The sequence below is a fragment of the Bos indicus x Bos taurus genome, chromosome 9 (genome assembly GCF_003369695.1).
Source record: "Bos indicus x Bos taurus breed Angus x Brahman F1 hybrid chromosome 9, Bos_hybrid_MaternalHap_v2.0, whole genome shotgun sequence".
In the NCBI taxonomy this organism is placed as follows: Eukaryota; Metazoa; Chordata; class Mammalia; order Artiodactyla; family Bovidae; genus Bos; species Bos indicus x Bos taurus.
In genome coordinates this window covers 81,307,104-81,325,287 of record NC_040084.1, presented here as the reverse complement: position 1 = coordinate 81,325,287, position 18,184 = coordinate 81,307,104, and the positions used below count along the sequence as shown (strand labels likewise).

Here is an 18,184-nt window from a genome sequence, read left to right as displayed (position 1 = left end):
AGTTAAAAAAATCTCACCAAAAGACAGGGAGTTTTTTCAACTATGTATTTTAATCAGTATGAATAGTTCCAAGCATTAAATAACACTGAAAAGACAAGCTCTCTAGTTTGAACTTAAGTAAATATTTCTGATTTTGAGCCAGATACTCACTGAAGCCAAGGAAGTTTTCTTGATTATTTCTTCTGTTTCCTGTCTTCACTGTTCCTAAATTCCAAAAACAAGTCAGCCAGTAATTGAGTCCCAGTGACCCTGATATTGTTTTACCACCCTTTTGAAATAACCCTTTGAATACAGCAATGGGAAATTTAGCTTCCAACCAGTGGAACCTTCTCAGGGAAGCTCTTCTTGCCACTTTTGTTTCAAATTTGAATTTTTAACTGGGTTATTTTTCAACATACAGGAAATCAAACCACTTAAGTCCTGAAAAGGAGTGGAAAGCTTTCAAAGAAATATTTGAGAACATCTGCAAAAGGCAACTGGGACAACTGTACAAATAAATGAAGAATAAATCAATTCCATTTAAGTTATGAAAACATTTTTCCTTTAATTTATCCAAACATTTCATGTCCATTGTCATTTATTTAAGCAAATTTAAGCCCATAATATTAAATTCTAAAATATTACAATATTTACAAGACAGTTGGCAGAGAAAACTTGATGATATAAATACAAATACCATACTGTTTTTTAAAAAATACCTGCCAATAAAAATGGCAGACTGAATAGTTTTCTCTCTTTGAAGATCCTCGTTTATTTTTTAACGTAACGAGAAGTCCCTAATGGGGAAAGCACCTTATCTTAAATGTTCCACTATCATAGCTTTAGACCCTCAACATTCTTCTTCAAGTTCAGCAGCTCTTTTTCCTGCCTTCTTTTCTCCAGTTTGAAGGCTAATTTGTTGGCTTTCTTCTCCACTCTCCGTTCCTGTGCAAGAAAATGTTCATGTTATGAAAATCTTCACGCTGATGTAGACTAACTTTACAAAAGAAACTTCCCATGACCATACCTGCCCCGCCCCAGCTCTTTCTAGTTCTCACATCTGAGAGACTATTTTACCTTGCGCTCTTCTTTGATAGCTCGCTTTCGTGCTCTTTTGTCCTCTTTGCTTTCCCTTTTAAGACGTGGCTGGGTTGACGTCTTAGGGAGATCACTGTTATTAATCATCTGCATTCGTTCAACTTGCTTTGCTGTGAGTCCTTTCTTAGGTAAGACATTGAGAGGTATTCCTGTTTTAGAAGACAGTCGGATTTGTTTGGGCTGCAAGAAAGATAAAATGAAATTGGGTTATTTTCCACTCCTACTAAAAAACAGCTCACTAATGGCACATTTTGTTGCTTTTCATAATGGCACTGAAAGCCACAAAGAGGTAAAGCCCTGCGAAAATAATCTGTACGCTCCATTTCCTACACTGCACACTTCAAACAGCTCAGAACACGATGCCTTACCTTTGGTTGATATTTGATAAGCTGTGGATGGTTATATACATTTGAGTATGTACCTTAAAAAAAACACAAACACACAAAAATCATGTATTAACAAGTTCACTTTCAGTTCAGCAAAAACATCACCGAGTTCCTCCTATATTCTTTAGTGTTTTCACAGTTCAAAATAACAATGGTGTCTGCTATATTTTTAAATACTTCAATTTACAACTAAGTAACTGAAATGAATAGTCACTGAAAGGACTGACGCTGAAGCTCCAAATCTTTGGCCACCTGATGTGAAGAGCTGATTCACTAGAAAAGACCCTGATGCTGGGAAACACTGAGGACAGGAGTTTGAGCAAACTGAGGGAGATAGTGAGGGTTCAGGGAAACCTGGTATGCTGCAGTTCCATGGGGTTACAAAGAGTCGGACACCACTTAGTGACTGAATAAAAACAAACTGAAATATTTTCCCAAAATATGTACTTTTCCAAAAAATCAATGTACTCAATACTTTAAAATTACTACCATACTTTCAGCAGTAAAACGGATACTTAAGATACTTACTACAAATAGATTCACAATCCCACTTTTCTTTGGCTTCTTCAAGCACTACAGTAACAGTCTCTTCCTCCTCAGACCCATCTAGCTCATTCACTGGCAGGTCCTGATCCTCGAAGGGTTCAAGAGTATTCAGTTTTACACAACTTTTGGTTGAGTTTTCCAAAATGAAGATAGAGGAGGGGGAAAAAAATACCACTTATTATTACACTATATGTTACTGAAATTGCACTAAAGAGCTAAGGAAACAACAGCCTTTTTTCAAATTCACACACTCATTTGCCCCATCTGTTACTTACTGTCACAATTAGCTCTATCCAGCCTTGCATTTCCCCTGCCATTCTGCTGACAGGAAGGAAAAACCTATCTGTATCTTTACACAGTTTTAGCACATTAAACAAGATCGAAGTTTTCCTATATAACATTATCTTTTTTAAAGCCTTGAAAAGCATTAGCCCATCTGTCTCATGAAAGTATTTAAATAACTCAAAAAATGTAACCCTTGTCCTGCACTGGGATCTACCTATGATAGTCATCAGGCAACACAGATCTTTTGAGCAGATGTAAACACCTCATTAGTTTCTCTCAGAGAAATCACCTTGATGTGGATGATGATTTACCAAACGTTCGGCTACAAAGTTACGCTAATCAGGTTGAAGAGACAAACTCTGATCTACTTCTCAGAACACCTTTTCATGAAGATGAAGAGTATATATACTGAGAAGTCAGAATGAGTCTTCAGCCGAAGAGGCTAGAAGCACCATATCCTCCAAGTGCATGTGACCTTGTACTTTAACCCTGTGATTCCATCACGACTCTCAGGTCAAAGCTACAGAAAGTGGCTCTCAGTGTTTCCACTTACTGTTATATTCAGCTTCGGGACTCTTAATAGCAAAATATGAGCAAAAGGTTAGGGAAAATGTATTATTTTCAAAATATGGATTCTGACTGAGTAGTTTTTGAGATTCTGCTGTGCAATTACAGACTATTTGAAAATGAAAACAAGCAAGAAGTCAAATAAAAGTCACCATACTTCTCTGCCTTCTCTTTATAGTAGTCATTCAAAACTTCCTCTAAGCGATTACTGTCTACTTGAATGGAACCTTCCAGTTCAGCATTATCCAGAGCTCCAATTTCATCATCATCATATTGCTCATAAAACTTGAATGTAAAGAGAAAACATAACATGAAAAGTGAATGTGAAGACTATGGCATTTAAATGTTAATTTTACATTTTACTCCTGTACAACATTTAAGTCCTACCATGAGATCACAACTACTAATAAAGTATTAGGAGAGATTTAGCACAATAATACGATGTGGAAGACATTCTACTCAGCATTCTAAAACTGACATCAAGACTGAAAATAGGCTTTCATTTAACATGAAAATGACCACTGATATAAGAGAAAACGCCTACACAATGGGAGAAAATATTTGCAAATGTTAAGATCGTTAAGAGGTTAATACACAATATACATAAACAGTTCATAAACTCAACATCAAAACAAACAAAAAAAAAGCCCAAATAATCTGATTAAAAATGGGAAGAAGACATAAACAGACATTATTCCAAAGAGGAAATGCAGATGGTCAACAGGCCATAAAAGATGTTCAAAACTGCCAATTAGCAGGGAAATGCAAACCAAAACCACAATGTGGTATCACCTCATACCTGTTTGAACGGCTATCAGAAACAATAAAAATAACAAATACTGGTGAGGATGTGGAGAAAAGGGAATCCTTGTACACTGTTGATAGGAATGCAAATAGGCGTAGCCAATGTAGAAAACACTATGGAAGCTTCTCAAAAAACTAAAATAGAATTACCATTATGACCCAGCAATTCCACCTCAGGGTATATATTTGAAAGAATCAAAAACACTAACTTGGAAAGATGTGTGTATCCCAATGTTCACAGAAGCACTATTTATAATAGCTAAGGCATAGAAGGAACCTAATGAGTGAACTCCAGGAGTTGGTGATGGACAGGGAGGCCTGGCATGCTGCGATTCATGGGGTCGCAAAGAGTCGGACACAACTGAGCAACTGATCTGATCTGAAGCACCCATCAACAGATGAATAAAGATGCGGTATGTGTATACACATGTATAAACACACACACACAAGAATACTACTCAGACATAAAAAAGAATGAAATTTTGCCATTTGCATCAACATGGACGGACTTGAAGGGTATTATGCTAAGTGAAAGACAAATACTGTATGATATTGCTTATATGCAGAACCTAAGAAAATGCAATCAACTAGTGAATACAAAAAAGACTCAATACGGAGTACAAACTAGTGGTTACCAGTGGAGAGGGAAAGGACAAGGGGAAAATAGGGGCAGATTAAGATGCATAAACTATTAGGTATAAAATAAGGACATACTGTACAATATGGGAGAATACAGCAAATATTTTACAACTATAAATATTTTATAATAAATATAAATGGAATATAATCTTTAAAATTGTGAATCACTATACTATACACCTGTTATTTATATAACATTGTACATCCATTTAATTTTTAAAATGAAAGGAGGTTATTCTGTTCAGCTTGAACAAATCCTAGGCAGAAATCTTTACCTCAGAATATTTCAGATACTTCCATAGTCACTGATTATGCAAGCTAATAGACTGTGTAAATAAACGGTGTTAATGCACAAATTTCACTCTTTGTTTAGATGATGTTTACTGTATTATTCAAATATTGTAAACACTGTCAGGCTTTGTGAAAGAATTAAGCAAGGGGTGATGTAACTCCTGAAAAGTGAGGTTATTAGTAACAGTTTGCCTAGTTCTTGGAGAAAAGAGGGAAATGAATATTCGCTGAAAAGGCAAAGTTAAAACCTTTATCTTAGGTATTTCTTGAAGGAATTTATTCATCATTTACTTAACAGTCTGAATTCCTGACATATGCCAGATACCGTATTAGGTCTTGGGATATAACAGTAAGAAAAACACTCAAAAAAAAAAGAAAAGGGAAAATGGAATTTTGTTTATGCCCAGGCCAATGCTTGAAGATAGCATACTCTTAGAGATTAGGATCAGAGAGGTTCAAAATCAAATTATCAGATTCTACGAGGAATGTCAGGAGGTTTGATCAGTCACTTTCTGACTTAAACACATTCTTTCCAGAATGAAAACTGGGGCCATTTTATGATCTGTTATTAAAAGACACAGTCTGACACTGAAAATTCTAGCTTTGGGTTCCAATGTCATAATGCGTACTAGGAATTGGTGTTAAAAGGCTCCCCATTTGGAAACCTTACCTTTTCAAACCTCTCATCATGTAGGGTCAGCTGTTCATTCCTCCTCATGACTGAGGACGTCAAGGAATACTCAGTAAAGCGACTTTTTGTTTCCTCTTCCCAGAAGAAGTGATTTTCTATAGCCCCAAGAGGTTTTCCAGGGGCAGACATATCCTCATCTGATGAGCCTGCACGGTCATATCTATCATCATCACTACCTCCTTCCTTCTCATCATCCACATCTTCCCACTCACTGTCATCTTCAGCCTCAGATTTCCTAAAGTCAGAGCCATAAATTAACTGTCAAAACAACTTGAAAAACAACAGAACCAAATGACTTTACACAAGTAAAATTTGAGGGTATTTCAGGCAGGATCCTTGTTTAGGCAAGAACAGCTGTGCTGCTTGACCTGTATGATTTGCTTGGAAAAGTAATGAACTAGCAATCAAGCGACTTGGACTTTAGCCCCATCTATTGATGGCTTGTAGGGACCTCAAGTCTTACATTTTCTATCCTAAAATGAGAAGACTCAGACCAAATGCTCTCAAAGGTCTCTTCCAGCTGTAACTAATGGTTATAGACCTATGGAAGCAACAGTCAGGGCATTCCTGCTTCAAAACAAACCACACATACTGTATCTCCATTCCCTCTTCCTCTTCTGTTGGCTTATTGGCCTGAAGAATGAAATCATCTTCAAGTAAATTATCCGGATTATCAAAATCAAAATCATCATCAAGAGCTGCAACAATGTCAGGATCAAAATCTAACCGAGGTCCTAGAAGGAAAACAAAAATTGAGCAGTAATTCCCAAGAAAGCATGATTCATTCACTTAACTAATATAATTCGGCAGCTATTACATGCCTGACTCTATATACTGAGGATAAAACAGTGATTAAAATTTTTAAAAGTTCAGGAATAAAAACATAACTGCAAGAAAATTTAAAAAAGAAAAAGTCCCTCTGGTTCGAATACCCACTGGGTAAAACACAGATCTAAAATATTAAGCTGTGTCTATTTAGAAAAATTCAAAGCTTTTACCCGCAGGAAAAAATTGGGCTTTAAATTCACCTGTTAGAAGAAACAAATTATTAGGCTGGTACAAAAGTAATTGTGGTTTTGGACTGTGAATTTTAAATCATTATAACTAGGCTCAAACACATCTTTATTAATAGGAACCATTATAATCAACACATTTTTGCTAACGAGAAATAAGCTTATTTCTATACTGTAAAAATCCATGATTCAGGATTCAATGAACTCTTCAGTTCAGTTCAGTGGCTGAGTCGTGTCCGATTCTTTGCAACCCCATAAATCGAAGCATGCCAGGCCTCCCTGTCCATCACCAACTCCCGGAGTTCACTCAGACTCACGTCCATCGAGTCAGTGATGCCATCCAGCCATCTCATCCTCTGTCGTCCCCTTCTCCTCCTGCCCCCAATCCCTCCCAGCAACAGAGTCTTTTCCAATGAGTCAACTATTCGCATGAGATGGCCAAAGTATTGGAGTTTCAGCTTTAGCATCATTCCCTCCAAAGAATTTCCAGGGCTGATGTCCTTCAGAATGGATTGGTTGGATCTCCTTGCAGTCCAAGGGACTCTCAAAAGTCTTCTCCAACACCACAGTTCAAAAGCATCAATTCTTTGGCGCTCAGCCTTCTTCACAGTCCAACTCTCACATCCATACATGACCACAGGAAAAACCATAGCCTTGACTAGACAGACCTTTGTTGCCAAAATAATGTCTCTGAAAGCATTTTCTACATCCTATTGGTTGTGGAAGTATTTTCCCTGCAAAGTTGTTGAAACGCTTGAAGAAGTGGTAGTCAGTTGGCGAGAAGTCAAGCGAATGTGGCATATGAAGTACAACTTTGTAGCCCAATTCATTCAGCTTCTGAAGTGTTGATTGTGTGACGTGTGATCAAGTGTTGCTGTGGAGAACTAGGCCCATTCTGTGACCAATACTGGCTGCAGGCTTTGTAGTTTTTGGTGTATCTCATTGATTTGTTGAGCGTACTTCTCAGCTGTAATGGTTTTGCTGAGATTCAGAAAGCTGCAATGGATCAGGCCAGCAGCAGACCACCAGTGATCATGACCTTTTTTTGGGTGCAAGTTTTACTTTGGGAAGTGCTTTGGAGCTTCTTCTCCATTCAACCACAGAGCTGATCATCCCCAGCTGCTGTATCAAATCCACTTTTTCACTGTATGTCACAATCTGATCAAGAAATGGTTCACTGCTGCACACAATAAAAGACACTTCAAAACGATTTTTTTGAGTTTCAGTCAGCTCACAAGGCACCCACTTATCAAGCTTTTTCACCTTTCCAATTTGCTTCAAATGTCGAATGACAGTAGAATGGTCAACACCGAGTTCTTGGCAACTTCTTGTGTAGCTGTAAGAGGATCAGCTTTGATGGCTGCTCTCAGTTGGCCACTATCAACTTCCTCTCATCAGCCACTATGCTCCCTCATCTTCAATGCTCTCATCTCCTTTGCAAAACTTCTTGAACTACTACTGCACTGTAAGTTGCTTAGCAGTTCCTGGGCCTAATGAGTTGCTGATGTTGTGAATTGTCTCCACTGCTTTATGACCATGACCCACTTTTGAACTCCAATAAAAAAAAAAATCGCTCAAATTTGCTTTTTGTCAAACATCATTTCTACAGTCTAAAATAAACATGAAATGAACAGCAAGTAATAAGTCATTAGTATAAAAACACATAAAGCAGGAAATGCACATTAAAATGATGTATAACATAACCACTTTTGCTAAAGAATGGATTCCCATATCAAAGGGCAAAGTTCAATAATGCAAATCACAATTACTTTTGCACCAACCTAACAAATATCTGTAGCCTGTGAAACTCCTGTCTTTTCAGACTCTTTGTCTTTCCAGACTATGAGATTTTATCAAATCCCAACCTGTTTCTTTAGCTGTGTTCTTCTATATGTAAAAATATTAAGAGTCCTAGAAACACTTCCAAGTTCAAACCTATAAACTGACATGGCTTTCAACACCCTTCACAGAGTGGCCATTACTTGACCTCCAGCCTTGTTTTACATTAACCCTTACCCTTCATTCCAGGCCTACTACAGATAAAAGGTGTGCAGATTCCTATATTTATGCTTTTTCTTGGAATATCCTCTCTTCCCCACCCTATCCCATCTACCTACTTAAGTTCTAAGACATCAACCACGACATCTTTGGGGCTTCACAACAATTCATTCATTTGTACTATGATTGAAATTTCCCATTCTTTGTCTATCTTTCCCACCTGATGATAATTAAGAGGTCAGAGACAATGTTTTTTTCTGATTTAACCCAAACTCGGTCATAGTGCAACTAAAAAATTTGCAGAATGGATTAAATGAATGAATGACACATGGCAAGTGTTGGTCAATAATTAAGGCAGTTTAGTAGGAAATATCAAACACCACATCTGTTGACTTCTGTTTGTTCATTTTAGTCCTGGTACTGCAAAAAAGAACCCAAACATGATTAATTTTTGGTGTATCTAGAATAGACGGTACGATGGACTTCTATGAAATACTTCTCTACACTCTTGGGAGAAATTCTGAAAGCACACAGATTAAGTATTCTCATGACTGCACCACACGAATGTAAGGCTACCTGAGTTACCACTGTTTCCTTTGTGAGAGGTTAGGTCAAGGCTAAAATTCCCCTACTAGATCACCAAAAATAATCTTCCCACTTTTCTCTCCAAATAGGAACTTTAAAGATTAAGAATTTGATGACAATAAAGAGACACTGATCACTGTTACCCTTCCTAATTTAATGATCTCTAATCTGAATTCAAACACATCTCAATTGTTCCAACACTTAATCAGGTACAGAAAAACTTTGTATCGTTACTATATGTTGCTTTTTGTAAAATACAGCTCTGTCCACCTGAAGTTAAAATTATACATACCTGAAACAGGAGCTGCTTTATTTAACAATCCAACATCTTCCTCAAACTCTGATGCAAACACTGAGGAAGGCAACTTAATTCCACTGGTCTTGAAAAATAAATTATGCAATGGTTAGATTTATTTAGAAATACTTTTGAACTACTAAGAGTTGAAGTGCCCCCCGAATTCACGTCCATCCAGTTCAGAAAGTGACCTGGTTGGAAACAGGTTCCTCATAGATGTAATGAGTTGACATGAGATGATACTGGATGATGGTGTGTCCTTATAAGGAGGCCACGCAAAGACAATAAGACACACAGGGAGAAAGGCATATGAAGATGGAGGAAGACTGGAGTGCTATGCCTACAGGCAACAGAAAACTAAGGATTGCTGGCAACTACCAGAAATTAGGAGACAGGCATAAAAAGATTCTTCCTGAGGCCCCGAAAAGGAACAACCTTCCAAAAGCTTGCTTTCGGACTTCTTGTGACAGAACACATCCCCGTTGTTTTAAGCCACCCAGTGGTAATATGTGGTAATTTGTTACGGCAGTTCTACTAACACAACCATATTCTGCATTGTCTCTCTTATACTCCAGTTACCAATTTTGAACATGTATATCCCCATCATGTCAAAAGCAACTTCTCTGTAATACTTCACAAAACTTAATCTAGTATATCACTTCACTTAATCCTATCGACTCCATGAGTTGTCAGCATGTTTTAGTCAAACACAAGCTAAGAAAGGTTAAATGGCATGACTGCCTGAGACTAGTTAAGTGAGGTTTGGAGGATTCAATCCTGGTCTCACAACTCCACTCTTCAAATTTCAAAACAAAATTAGTCTTTTCCTACCTAAACCAGAGGTAACGTCCTCATCTCTGGTATTGGCACAACTTTTCTCTGAATTGGTTGCTTAAATCCTAGGAAGATCATAAATCACTGTTATCCACTCATTGTTTTGAACTTCTGCATACAGTTACTTCATATCTATTTTCTGGGCACCATCTTACTCATGGCTAACCAGGGCACAGATGACAGTTAGATGTTGCTTAATCTACATCTAGTCCAATCTTTTATTCAGTTCAGTCATGTCCGACTCTTTGAGACACCATGAACTGCAGCATGCCAGGCTTCCCTGTCCATCACCAACTCCCCGAGTTTATTCAAACTCATGTCCATTGCATTGGTGATGCCATCCAACCATCTCATCCTCTGTCATCCCCTTCTCCCACCTTTAATCTTTCCCAGCATCAGGGTCTTTTCAAATGAGTCAGTTCTTCACATCAGGTGGCCAAAGTATTGGAATTTCAGCTTCAGCATCAGTCCTTCCAATGAACATTGAGGACTGACTTCCTTTAGTATGGACTGGTTGGATCTCCTTGCAGTCCAAGGGACTCTCAAGAGTCTTCTCCAACACCACAGTTCAAAAACATCAATTCTTTGGCACTCAGCTTTCTTTATAGCCCAACTCTCACATCAATACGTGACTACTGGAAAAGCCATAGCTTTGACTAGTCAGATCTTTGTGGGCAAAGCAATGTCTCTGCTTTTTAATATGCTGTCTAGATTGGTCATAACTTTCCTTCCAATAAGCAAGCGTCTTTAAATTTCATGGCTGCAATCACCATCTGCAGTGATTTTGGAGCCCCCAAAAATAAAGTCTGTCACTATTTCCACCGTCTCCCCATCTATCTGCCATGAAGTGATGGGACCAGATGCCATGATCTTCATTTTCTGAATGCTGAATTTTAAGCCAACTTTTTCACTCTTCTCTTTCACTTTCACCAACAGGTCTTTAGTTCTTCGTTTTCTGCCATAAGGGTGGTGTCATCTGCATATCTGAGGTTATTGATATTTCTTCCAACAATCCTGATTCCAGCTTGTGCTTCTTCCAGCCCAGCATTTCTCATGATGTACTCTGCATATACGTTAAAGGAGCAGGGTGACAATATACAGCCTTGACGTACTCCTTTTCCTATCTGGAACCAGTCTGTTGTTCCATGTCCAGTTCCAACTGTTGCTTCCTGACCTGCATACAGATTTCTCAAGAGGCAGGTCAGGTGGTCTGGTATTCCCATCTCTTTCAGAATTTTCCAGTTTGTTGTAATCCACATAGTCAAAGGCTATTACTGCCAGATTAAAACTCCTTGTCTACTCTATGTGTCCAGATTCCTGTTACTCAGTAATGGAACCTCCACATAAAATCAAGTCCAGTTCCTTACATCATGGACTAATTCAAAGTAATTTATGGAGCACACATGTGCTAGACACAATGACCCACAATACTACCTCATGTCCCTTCTTTCTGACTGGAATGATCCTACTCTCTTCAACAGACTCCACCCTTTTTAGTGGCCAGCTCAGCTTCTTCATTCTCCATGAAGCTCTTCTTGATTACTGTTCTGGAATTTTCCTGTGTCAACTCTCTCATTCTGCACACCGTACAATCTACTTCAACATGGGCTGGCAGATATTTTCTGACTGGTCCCTAAGCTTTAGTTTCATCTTTTCAACTACACAGTTGATAATGTAAGAGTCACCACAATGTGTTCTCTGCCCATGGACCTCAAAACTGTCCCATCCTCGGTCAAGGAGCAGGCAGGAAGCCAAGATGCGCACACTCACTGGCTCACAGACACAGCCTGCTGAAAGCCACTGAAGAGCACGAGTGCCTACGTAGTAAGCTGTCAGGGCTTCTAAAGAGTTTTTCAGGCGCATAAACATGGGCAAAGGTCTGGCTTTCTGCTGTAGAATCCTATTTCTTAAAAAATGTACTCAGATATAGTTCACATATTACAGTTCAGCCATTTAAAGTGCATAATTTAATCACTTTGGTACATATTACAATAACTTTTTAAAACCTGTGGTAAAATATGTACTTTTAAGACACTTTGTGATTATCTATCCTTGGACTCGGGGGTTAAAAAGAGGAGGATAACCTTGTGCTTAATGAATTACCTTTGGAGAAAAGAATCATATATATAGAGTTTAGACAGTAATTACATTTTGGATAAAGGCCTGTGACTTTTTTACTGGTTGCAACGATTCTGAATTGCTCTCTGCTGTGACAACACCTACTTTGCTTCATGAAAAAATCAGGGACTGACCACACATTACTAATTTCTTCACTGCCTTTCTGTACTGCTTTACTTTCTGTTTTTAGGGCATATTCAGTACTCCTGGTTTACTCACTTTGGTTGTTTGTTACACATTACAGTAAGAAACACATAGGACCCATCCATATTTTTGCATCATGCTACTGAAAACCAATGGCACTTGTTTTTCCAACATAATCCACATAGCCTTATAAATATCACTGAAGTGCCCTTCAATAGTCCTATTCTGTTAGAAGAGTTAATTAGATAGTGGTTACTTTTATCCAAAATTAATTAAACAATCTTTTACTGGCCAATACAATTTAGCCAGAAGAATGTTAGGAGTTCACAAAAATACACAGAACTGTACAAAAAAGACCTTCATGACCCAGATAATCACGATGGTGTGATCATTCACCTAGAGCCAGATATCCTGGAATGTGAAGTCTAGTGGGCCTTAGAAAGCATTATTACGAACAAAGCTAGTGGAGGTGATGGAATTCCAGTTGCTATTCCAAATCCTGAAAGATGATGCTGTGAAAGTGCTGCACTCTCACTTTATGCCAGCAAATATGCCAGCAAATTTGGAAAACTCAGCAGTGGCCACAAGACTGGAAAAGGTCAGTTTGCCTTCCAATCCCAAAGAAAGGCAATGCCAAAAAATGCTCAAACTACCGCATAATTGCACTCATCTCACACGCTAGTAAAGTAATGCTCAAAATTCTCCAAGCCAGGCTTTAGCAGTACATGAACCGTGAACTTCCAGATGTTCAAGCTGGTTTTAGAAAAGGCAGAAGAACCAGATATCAAATTGCAAACATCTGCTGGATCATCGAAAAAGAAAGAGAGTTCCAGAAAAACATCTATTTCTGCTTTATTGACTATGCCAAAGCCTTTGACTGTGTGGATCACAAGAAACTGTGGAAAATTCTGAAAGAGATGGGAATACCAGACCACCTGACCGGCCTCTTGAGAAATTTGTATGCAGGTCAGGAAGCAACAGTTAGAACTGGACATGGAACAACAGACTGGTTCCAAATAGGAAAAGGAGTCCGTCAAGGCTGTATATTGTCACCCTGCTCCTTTAATGTATATGCAGAGTACATCATGAGAAACGCTGGGCTGGAAGAAGCACAAGCTGGAATCAAGATTGCTGGAAGAAATATCAATAACCTTAGATATGCAGATAACACCACGCTTATGGCAGAAAGTGAAGAGGAACTAAAAAGCCTCTTGATGAAAGTGAAAGAGGAGAGTGAAAAAGTTGGCTTAAAGCTCAATATTCAGAAAACGAAGATCATGGCATCTGGTCCCATCACTTCATGGCAGACAGATGGGGAAACAGTGGAAACAGTGTGAGACTTTATTTTCTCCAAAATCACTGCAGATGGTGACTGCAGCCATGAAATTAAAAGATGCTTATTCCTTAGAAGGAAAGTTATGACCAGCTTAGATAGCATATTCAAAAGCAGAGACATTACTTTGCAGGCAAAGGTCCATCTAGTCAAGGCTATGGTTTTTCCTGTGGTCATGTATGGATGTGAGAGTTGGACTGTGAAGAAGGCTGAGTGCCAAAGAATTGATGCTTTTGAACTGTGGTGTTGGAGAAGACTCTTGAGAGTCCCTTGGACTGCAAGGAGATCCAACCAGTCCATTCTGAAGGAGATCAGCCCTGGGATTTCTTTGGAGGGAATGATGCTAAAGCTGAAACTCCAATACTTTGGCCACCTCATGCGAAGAGTTGACTCACTGGAAAAGACTGTGATGCTGGGAGGGATTGGGGGCAGGAGGAGAAGGGGACGACAGAGGATGAGATGGCTGGATGGCATCACTGACTCGATGGACTTGAGTCTGAGTGAACTCCGGGAGTTGGTGATGGACAGGGAGGCCTGGCATGATGCGATTCATGGGGTTGCAAAGGGTCAGACACGACTGAGCGACTGAACTGAACTAAGCAAGAAGTATGGACTGGAGGAGCTTATGATCACATCTTCCCCAAGGAAAAAGTCTAGACTATGACAGGACTGGAGAAGAGAAGCAGCGGAAATTGATGCTTTTTGTATCTCTACTTTCTGTCTATAAACCCAATATATTCATCTTTTTTAAGTGCCAAAAGTGATATAAAAGTTTAACAAGAAAATTTACTATACACTAGTACTAAACTAAAAAGACGGACTTCCCTGGTAGTATAGTGGGTGAGAATCTGCCTGCCAATGCAGAGGACATGGGTTTGATTCCAGGTCTGGAAGATCCCACCTGCTGTGGGATCAGCTAAGCCTGTGCTTAGAGCCCATGAGCAGCAACTACTGAGGGCAGATTCAGCTCTCTAGCTGACACCATTTCTTGCCTCAAACAGTTACCTTGATTTAAAAGTGGTGGTTTACTCACTCACGGCCCCTCACACACACTCACACTTGAATTGCTAAAGAGTCTTACTGAAGTTGCTAAAGGCTCTTCTCTCCCATCTCCCCTGTAAGGTGCGCCGAAGGGACTTGTGGGAATGAGCTCCGAGGGCCCAGACGGTTCCTTCAGGTGCTGCAGGTAGTCGTAGTCGTCGTCAAAGAACACTCCATACTTCCTCTGCTCTGCTCGCCTTTCTTCATCTTTTATCTAGGACAATAAACAAAATGGACATAGTACCTACTCCAAGGACAAAACCCAGGAACCTTCCAATGAGCACAGCTTTCAGAACATGGGGCAGATGACCCATGAACACTCTGGCTGATAGGAATGAGACAAAGACTTCTTGACAAACTCAGGAAACACAGGATGCCACATAAAATTAAAATGGAATGAAAACTGTTTCTCCTTCCATTAGATACTTCTGTGCAACAATTCAAGCCAAGAAACACACACACACTATTTTACCATGTCATGTGGAGAATTAAAAGACTAGGGCGCACTGGAAGGTAAGTACAATTTCCTGAATGTATACGCAAAGAAACTTCTCAAGGCATAACACCAATTGGCTTTACAACAAAGCTAAATATGCCTGGGTTCCCCAATACTTCCTTCCACATTACCCACACTTAACAAGTATACTCTGACTGATAATTACCAAATCAACCTTTTAAAAGCTCCCTTGCATTTTCTAAACCTAAATGAGTTTTACATTTCATGAGATGACCAGGAGGCAAAAATACAGTTTGTGGTTATGAAATGCCAATATCTCATGGAAAGCATAGACTGAGCATATGGTTGTGCCCTAAATAACCCAATAAAGCATTGTTGCTGATGGATTAGTGAATATTTTCCATTACTCTACAAGACTGCTCACTTAAACATCTCCAATAAAAATATTCTCTCAATCAAAATAAACATGCATGATGTTAAAATGACCATATTTACTGAGAATTAAATCACATATTTTGTTTCCCAGAAGATCAGTTATCTGAGAACAGCACCTGACTAATATAATTAAAAACGATCAACAATCCACCTACAAACTTACTGGCTATAGAACAGGACCTACCTTCTGTGTAGGCAACAGAACCCTCTGGGGTGCAGTCTCATCTGCTGCTAAAGGATCTCTTTGGCTCCGGTGGACCAGGTGAAAAGACACAGCTTTCTTCTTCTCTATAAAGGGCTTTTTCTTCCTGTGAGGCTTCAAAGAAACAGAATCACAGTAATAAATCAGAACAACAGCAAAAAATAGTTTATATCCCACACAGGCATCTTCAATAAGTTATGGAAAGGATCAACAGATTGTCAAAACCTGCACTTTCAGGGCAGGCAACATCAACTATGTTAAAAAAAAAAAAAAAAAGGCAAAACAAAACAAACTACCTTCCTTCAACAAACCTTTTTTGGGAGGTACTCCGTGCCAAACCTAGTTATAGGTGCTGGGAATATAGCAATGGGAAAGTTAAAATTCCTGTTCTCCACAAGCAAATCACCGAGAGCCGGGTTTCAGGTGAAGGCAAGCAAAAGGAAACACAGGGATGGGTAACGACTCAACAGTTACTTTCAAGTGGGGGCTCAGAGAAGGTCCCTCTGAGTCTGAACCAGAATGGTTCACACCACCACAGGAAAATCTGAGGAAGAGTTACAAGCAGGAGAAACACTTCCTGTACCAACTATTAATACCATGACACAACAGCTGAAATTGAAATACAAGATTCACCATCGTTCTACCTTCTCGTTTCACTGCACAACCTCGAGTTTCTAAACTGAAAGATCATTCCAGTTGAGTAGGCCCAATCTTAGAAGCTCCTCTTCCCCAGAGTAGACAGATGAGCAGACACCTGCCACTGCGACGTCTGGAGAGACGAGCAAACCCCTCTCCGCCTGACGTCACGGAGCACTGGGTGTCGCATCTGTGTGCCTTGTTATAGGTTTTTAGGCCTCTAGGAGGGTAAAGGGTAGGCCATCCTCTTCTGTCTACTCCACAGGCACGCTAGGCCGCAGAAGCCCCACTCTAAACCGCAAACTATGCCCGCGGTGGTGAGGGTGACCCAAACTGGGACAGTGGGCCAAAAGCCGCCTGCCTTCACTTTCGGACGTGCCATCCCAGTTCCAGGATGCAGAAGCCGTTGGCTTAGGGGACCCAGCCTGGCCTCTGCCAACCAGGGCGCCCCAACTCCTACTTACCATGCTTGCAGCCGCGCGGCACTCACGCCAAACAGGGACGACAGCACTCTCCTAGTCGGACGGAAGGTGACAGGGGATCTCCCGAACGCCTCTGAGAATCAGCTCACCTCCCAGTCTTTGCTCCACTCCACACGTGCGGCTCCAGGAACCGGCTGGAAATCACTCAGCAGGCCATGGAAACGGACCAATCGCCGAAAGGCTGAAGGATCACGACCGGAAATTACGAAAAGCTCACGCCGGCTCAAGGATCGCGAGAAACTATTGGTGGGTGGGGCTGTTTCCACTCCCGGGAGGGCGGGTCTTTTCTGTCCGTAATTAAATCATCTGGGGAAGGGAGTCGTGGGCGCTTGTGCGAGATGAGGCGCGAAAAGGGGTCGCTGTTTATGGGCGAACTTGCTTTTATATCGCCCTCTGCTCAGAACAGAAGCCACGGATCTAGCATCCCCATTGACAGTTGTATTTCCTGCCTATTCCTCGCCGTAAACAAGACAAACAGAACACACAAATAAACTGCACAAAAGAAAGGTGGCCACTCTCCTGGGTCCTCGACGTTTCAAGTTCCCTTTTTGGGTGGGACGCAGAGCTGGTTGCCTTAGCAACGGAGGATCCTCGGTTCAGTCGCTCAGTCGTGTCCTACTCTTTGCGACCCCATGGACTGCAGCACGCCAGGCTTCCCTGTCCATCACCAACTCCCAGAGCTCACTCAAACTCATGTCGATTGAGTCTGTGATGCCATCCAACCATCTCATCCTCTGTCGTCCCCTTCTCCCACCTTCAGTCTTTCCCAACATCAGGGTCTTTTCAAATGAGTCAGTTCTTCACATCAGGTGGCCAAAGTATTGAAGTTTCAACTTCAGCATCAGTCCTTCCAATGAATATTCAGGACTGATTTCCTTTAGGATGGACTGGTTGGATCTCCTTGCAGTCCAAGGGACACTCAAGAGTCTTCTCCAATACCACAGTTCAAAGCATCAGTTGTTCGGTGCTCAGCTTTCTTTATGGTCCAACTCGCACATCCATACATGACTACTGGAAAAACCAAAGCTTTGACTAGACAGACCTTTGTCTGCAAAGTAATGTCTCTGCTTTTTAATATGCTGTCTAGGTTGGTCATAACTTTTCCTCCAAGGAGTAAGCATCTTTTAATTTCATGGCTGCAGTCACCATCTGCAGTGATTTTGGAGCCCCCCAAAATAAAGTCTCTCACTGTTTCCCTTGTTTCCCCATCTATTTGCCATGAGGTGATGGGAGAAGATGCCATGATTTTAGTTTTCTGAATGTTGAGCTTTAAGCCAACTTTTCACTCTGCTCTTTCACTTTCATCAAGAGGCTTTTTAGTTCCT

General features: G+C 40.2%; 1 protein-coding gene across 1 annotated transcript; it reads right to left on the bottom strand.

Annotated features, from left to right (window-relative positions):
- Window positions 1-30: 30 nt before the first annotated feature.
- Window positions 31-17,047, bottom strand: LTV1 (LTV1 ribosome biogenesis factor). The gene is made up of 11 exons (XM_027551750.1): window positions 16,842-17,047; window positions 15,724-15,855; window positions 14,688-14,861; window positions 9,175-9,262; window positions 5,879-6,020; window positions 5,266-5,521; window positions 3,019-3,146; window positions 1,992-2,131; window positions 1,446-1,498; window positions 1,057-1,257; window positions 31-924 (listed from the first exon to the last, which is right to left on the bottom strand). The coding sequence occupies exons 1-11, from the start codon at window positions 16,842-16,844 to the stop codon at window positions 814-816; spliced, it is 1,428 nt and encodes a 475-aa protein (XP_027407551.1). The 5' UTR covers window positions 16,845-17,047; the 3' UTR covers window positions 31-813.
- Between the last annotated feature and the right edge of the window lie 1,137 nt (window positions 17,048-18,184).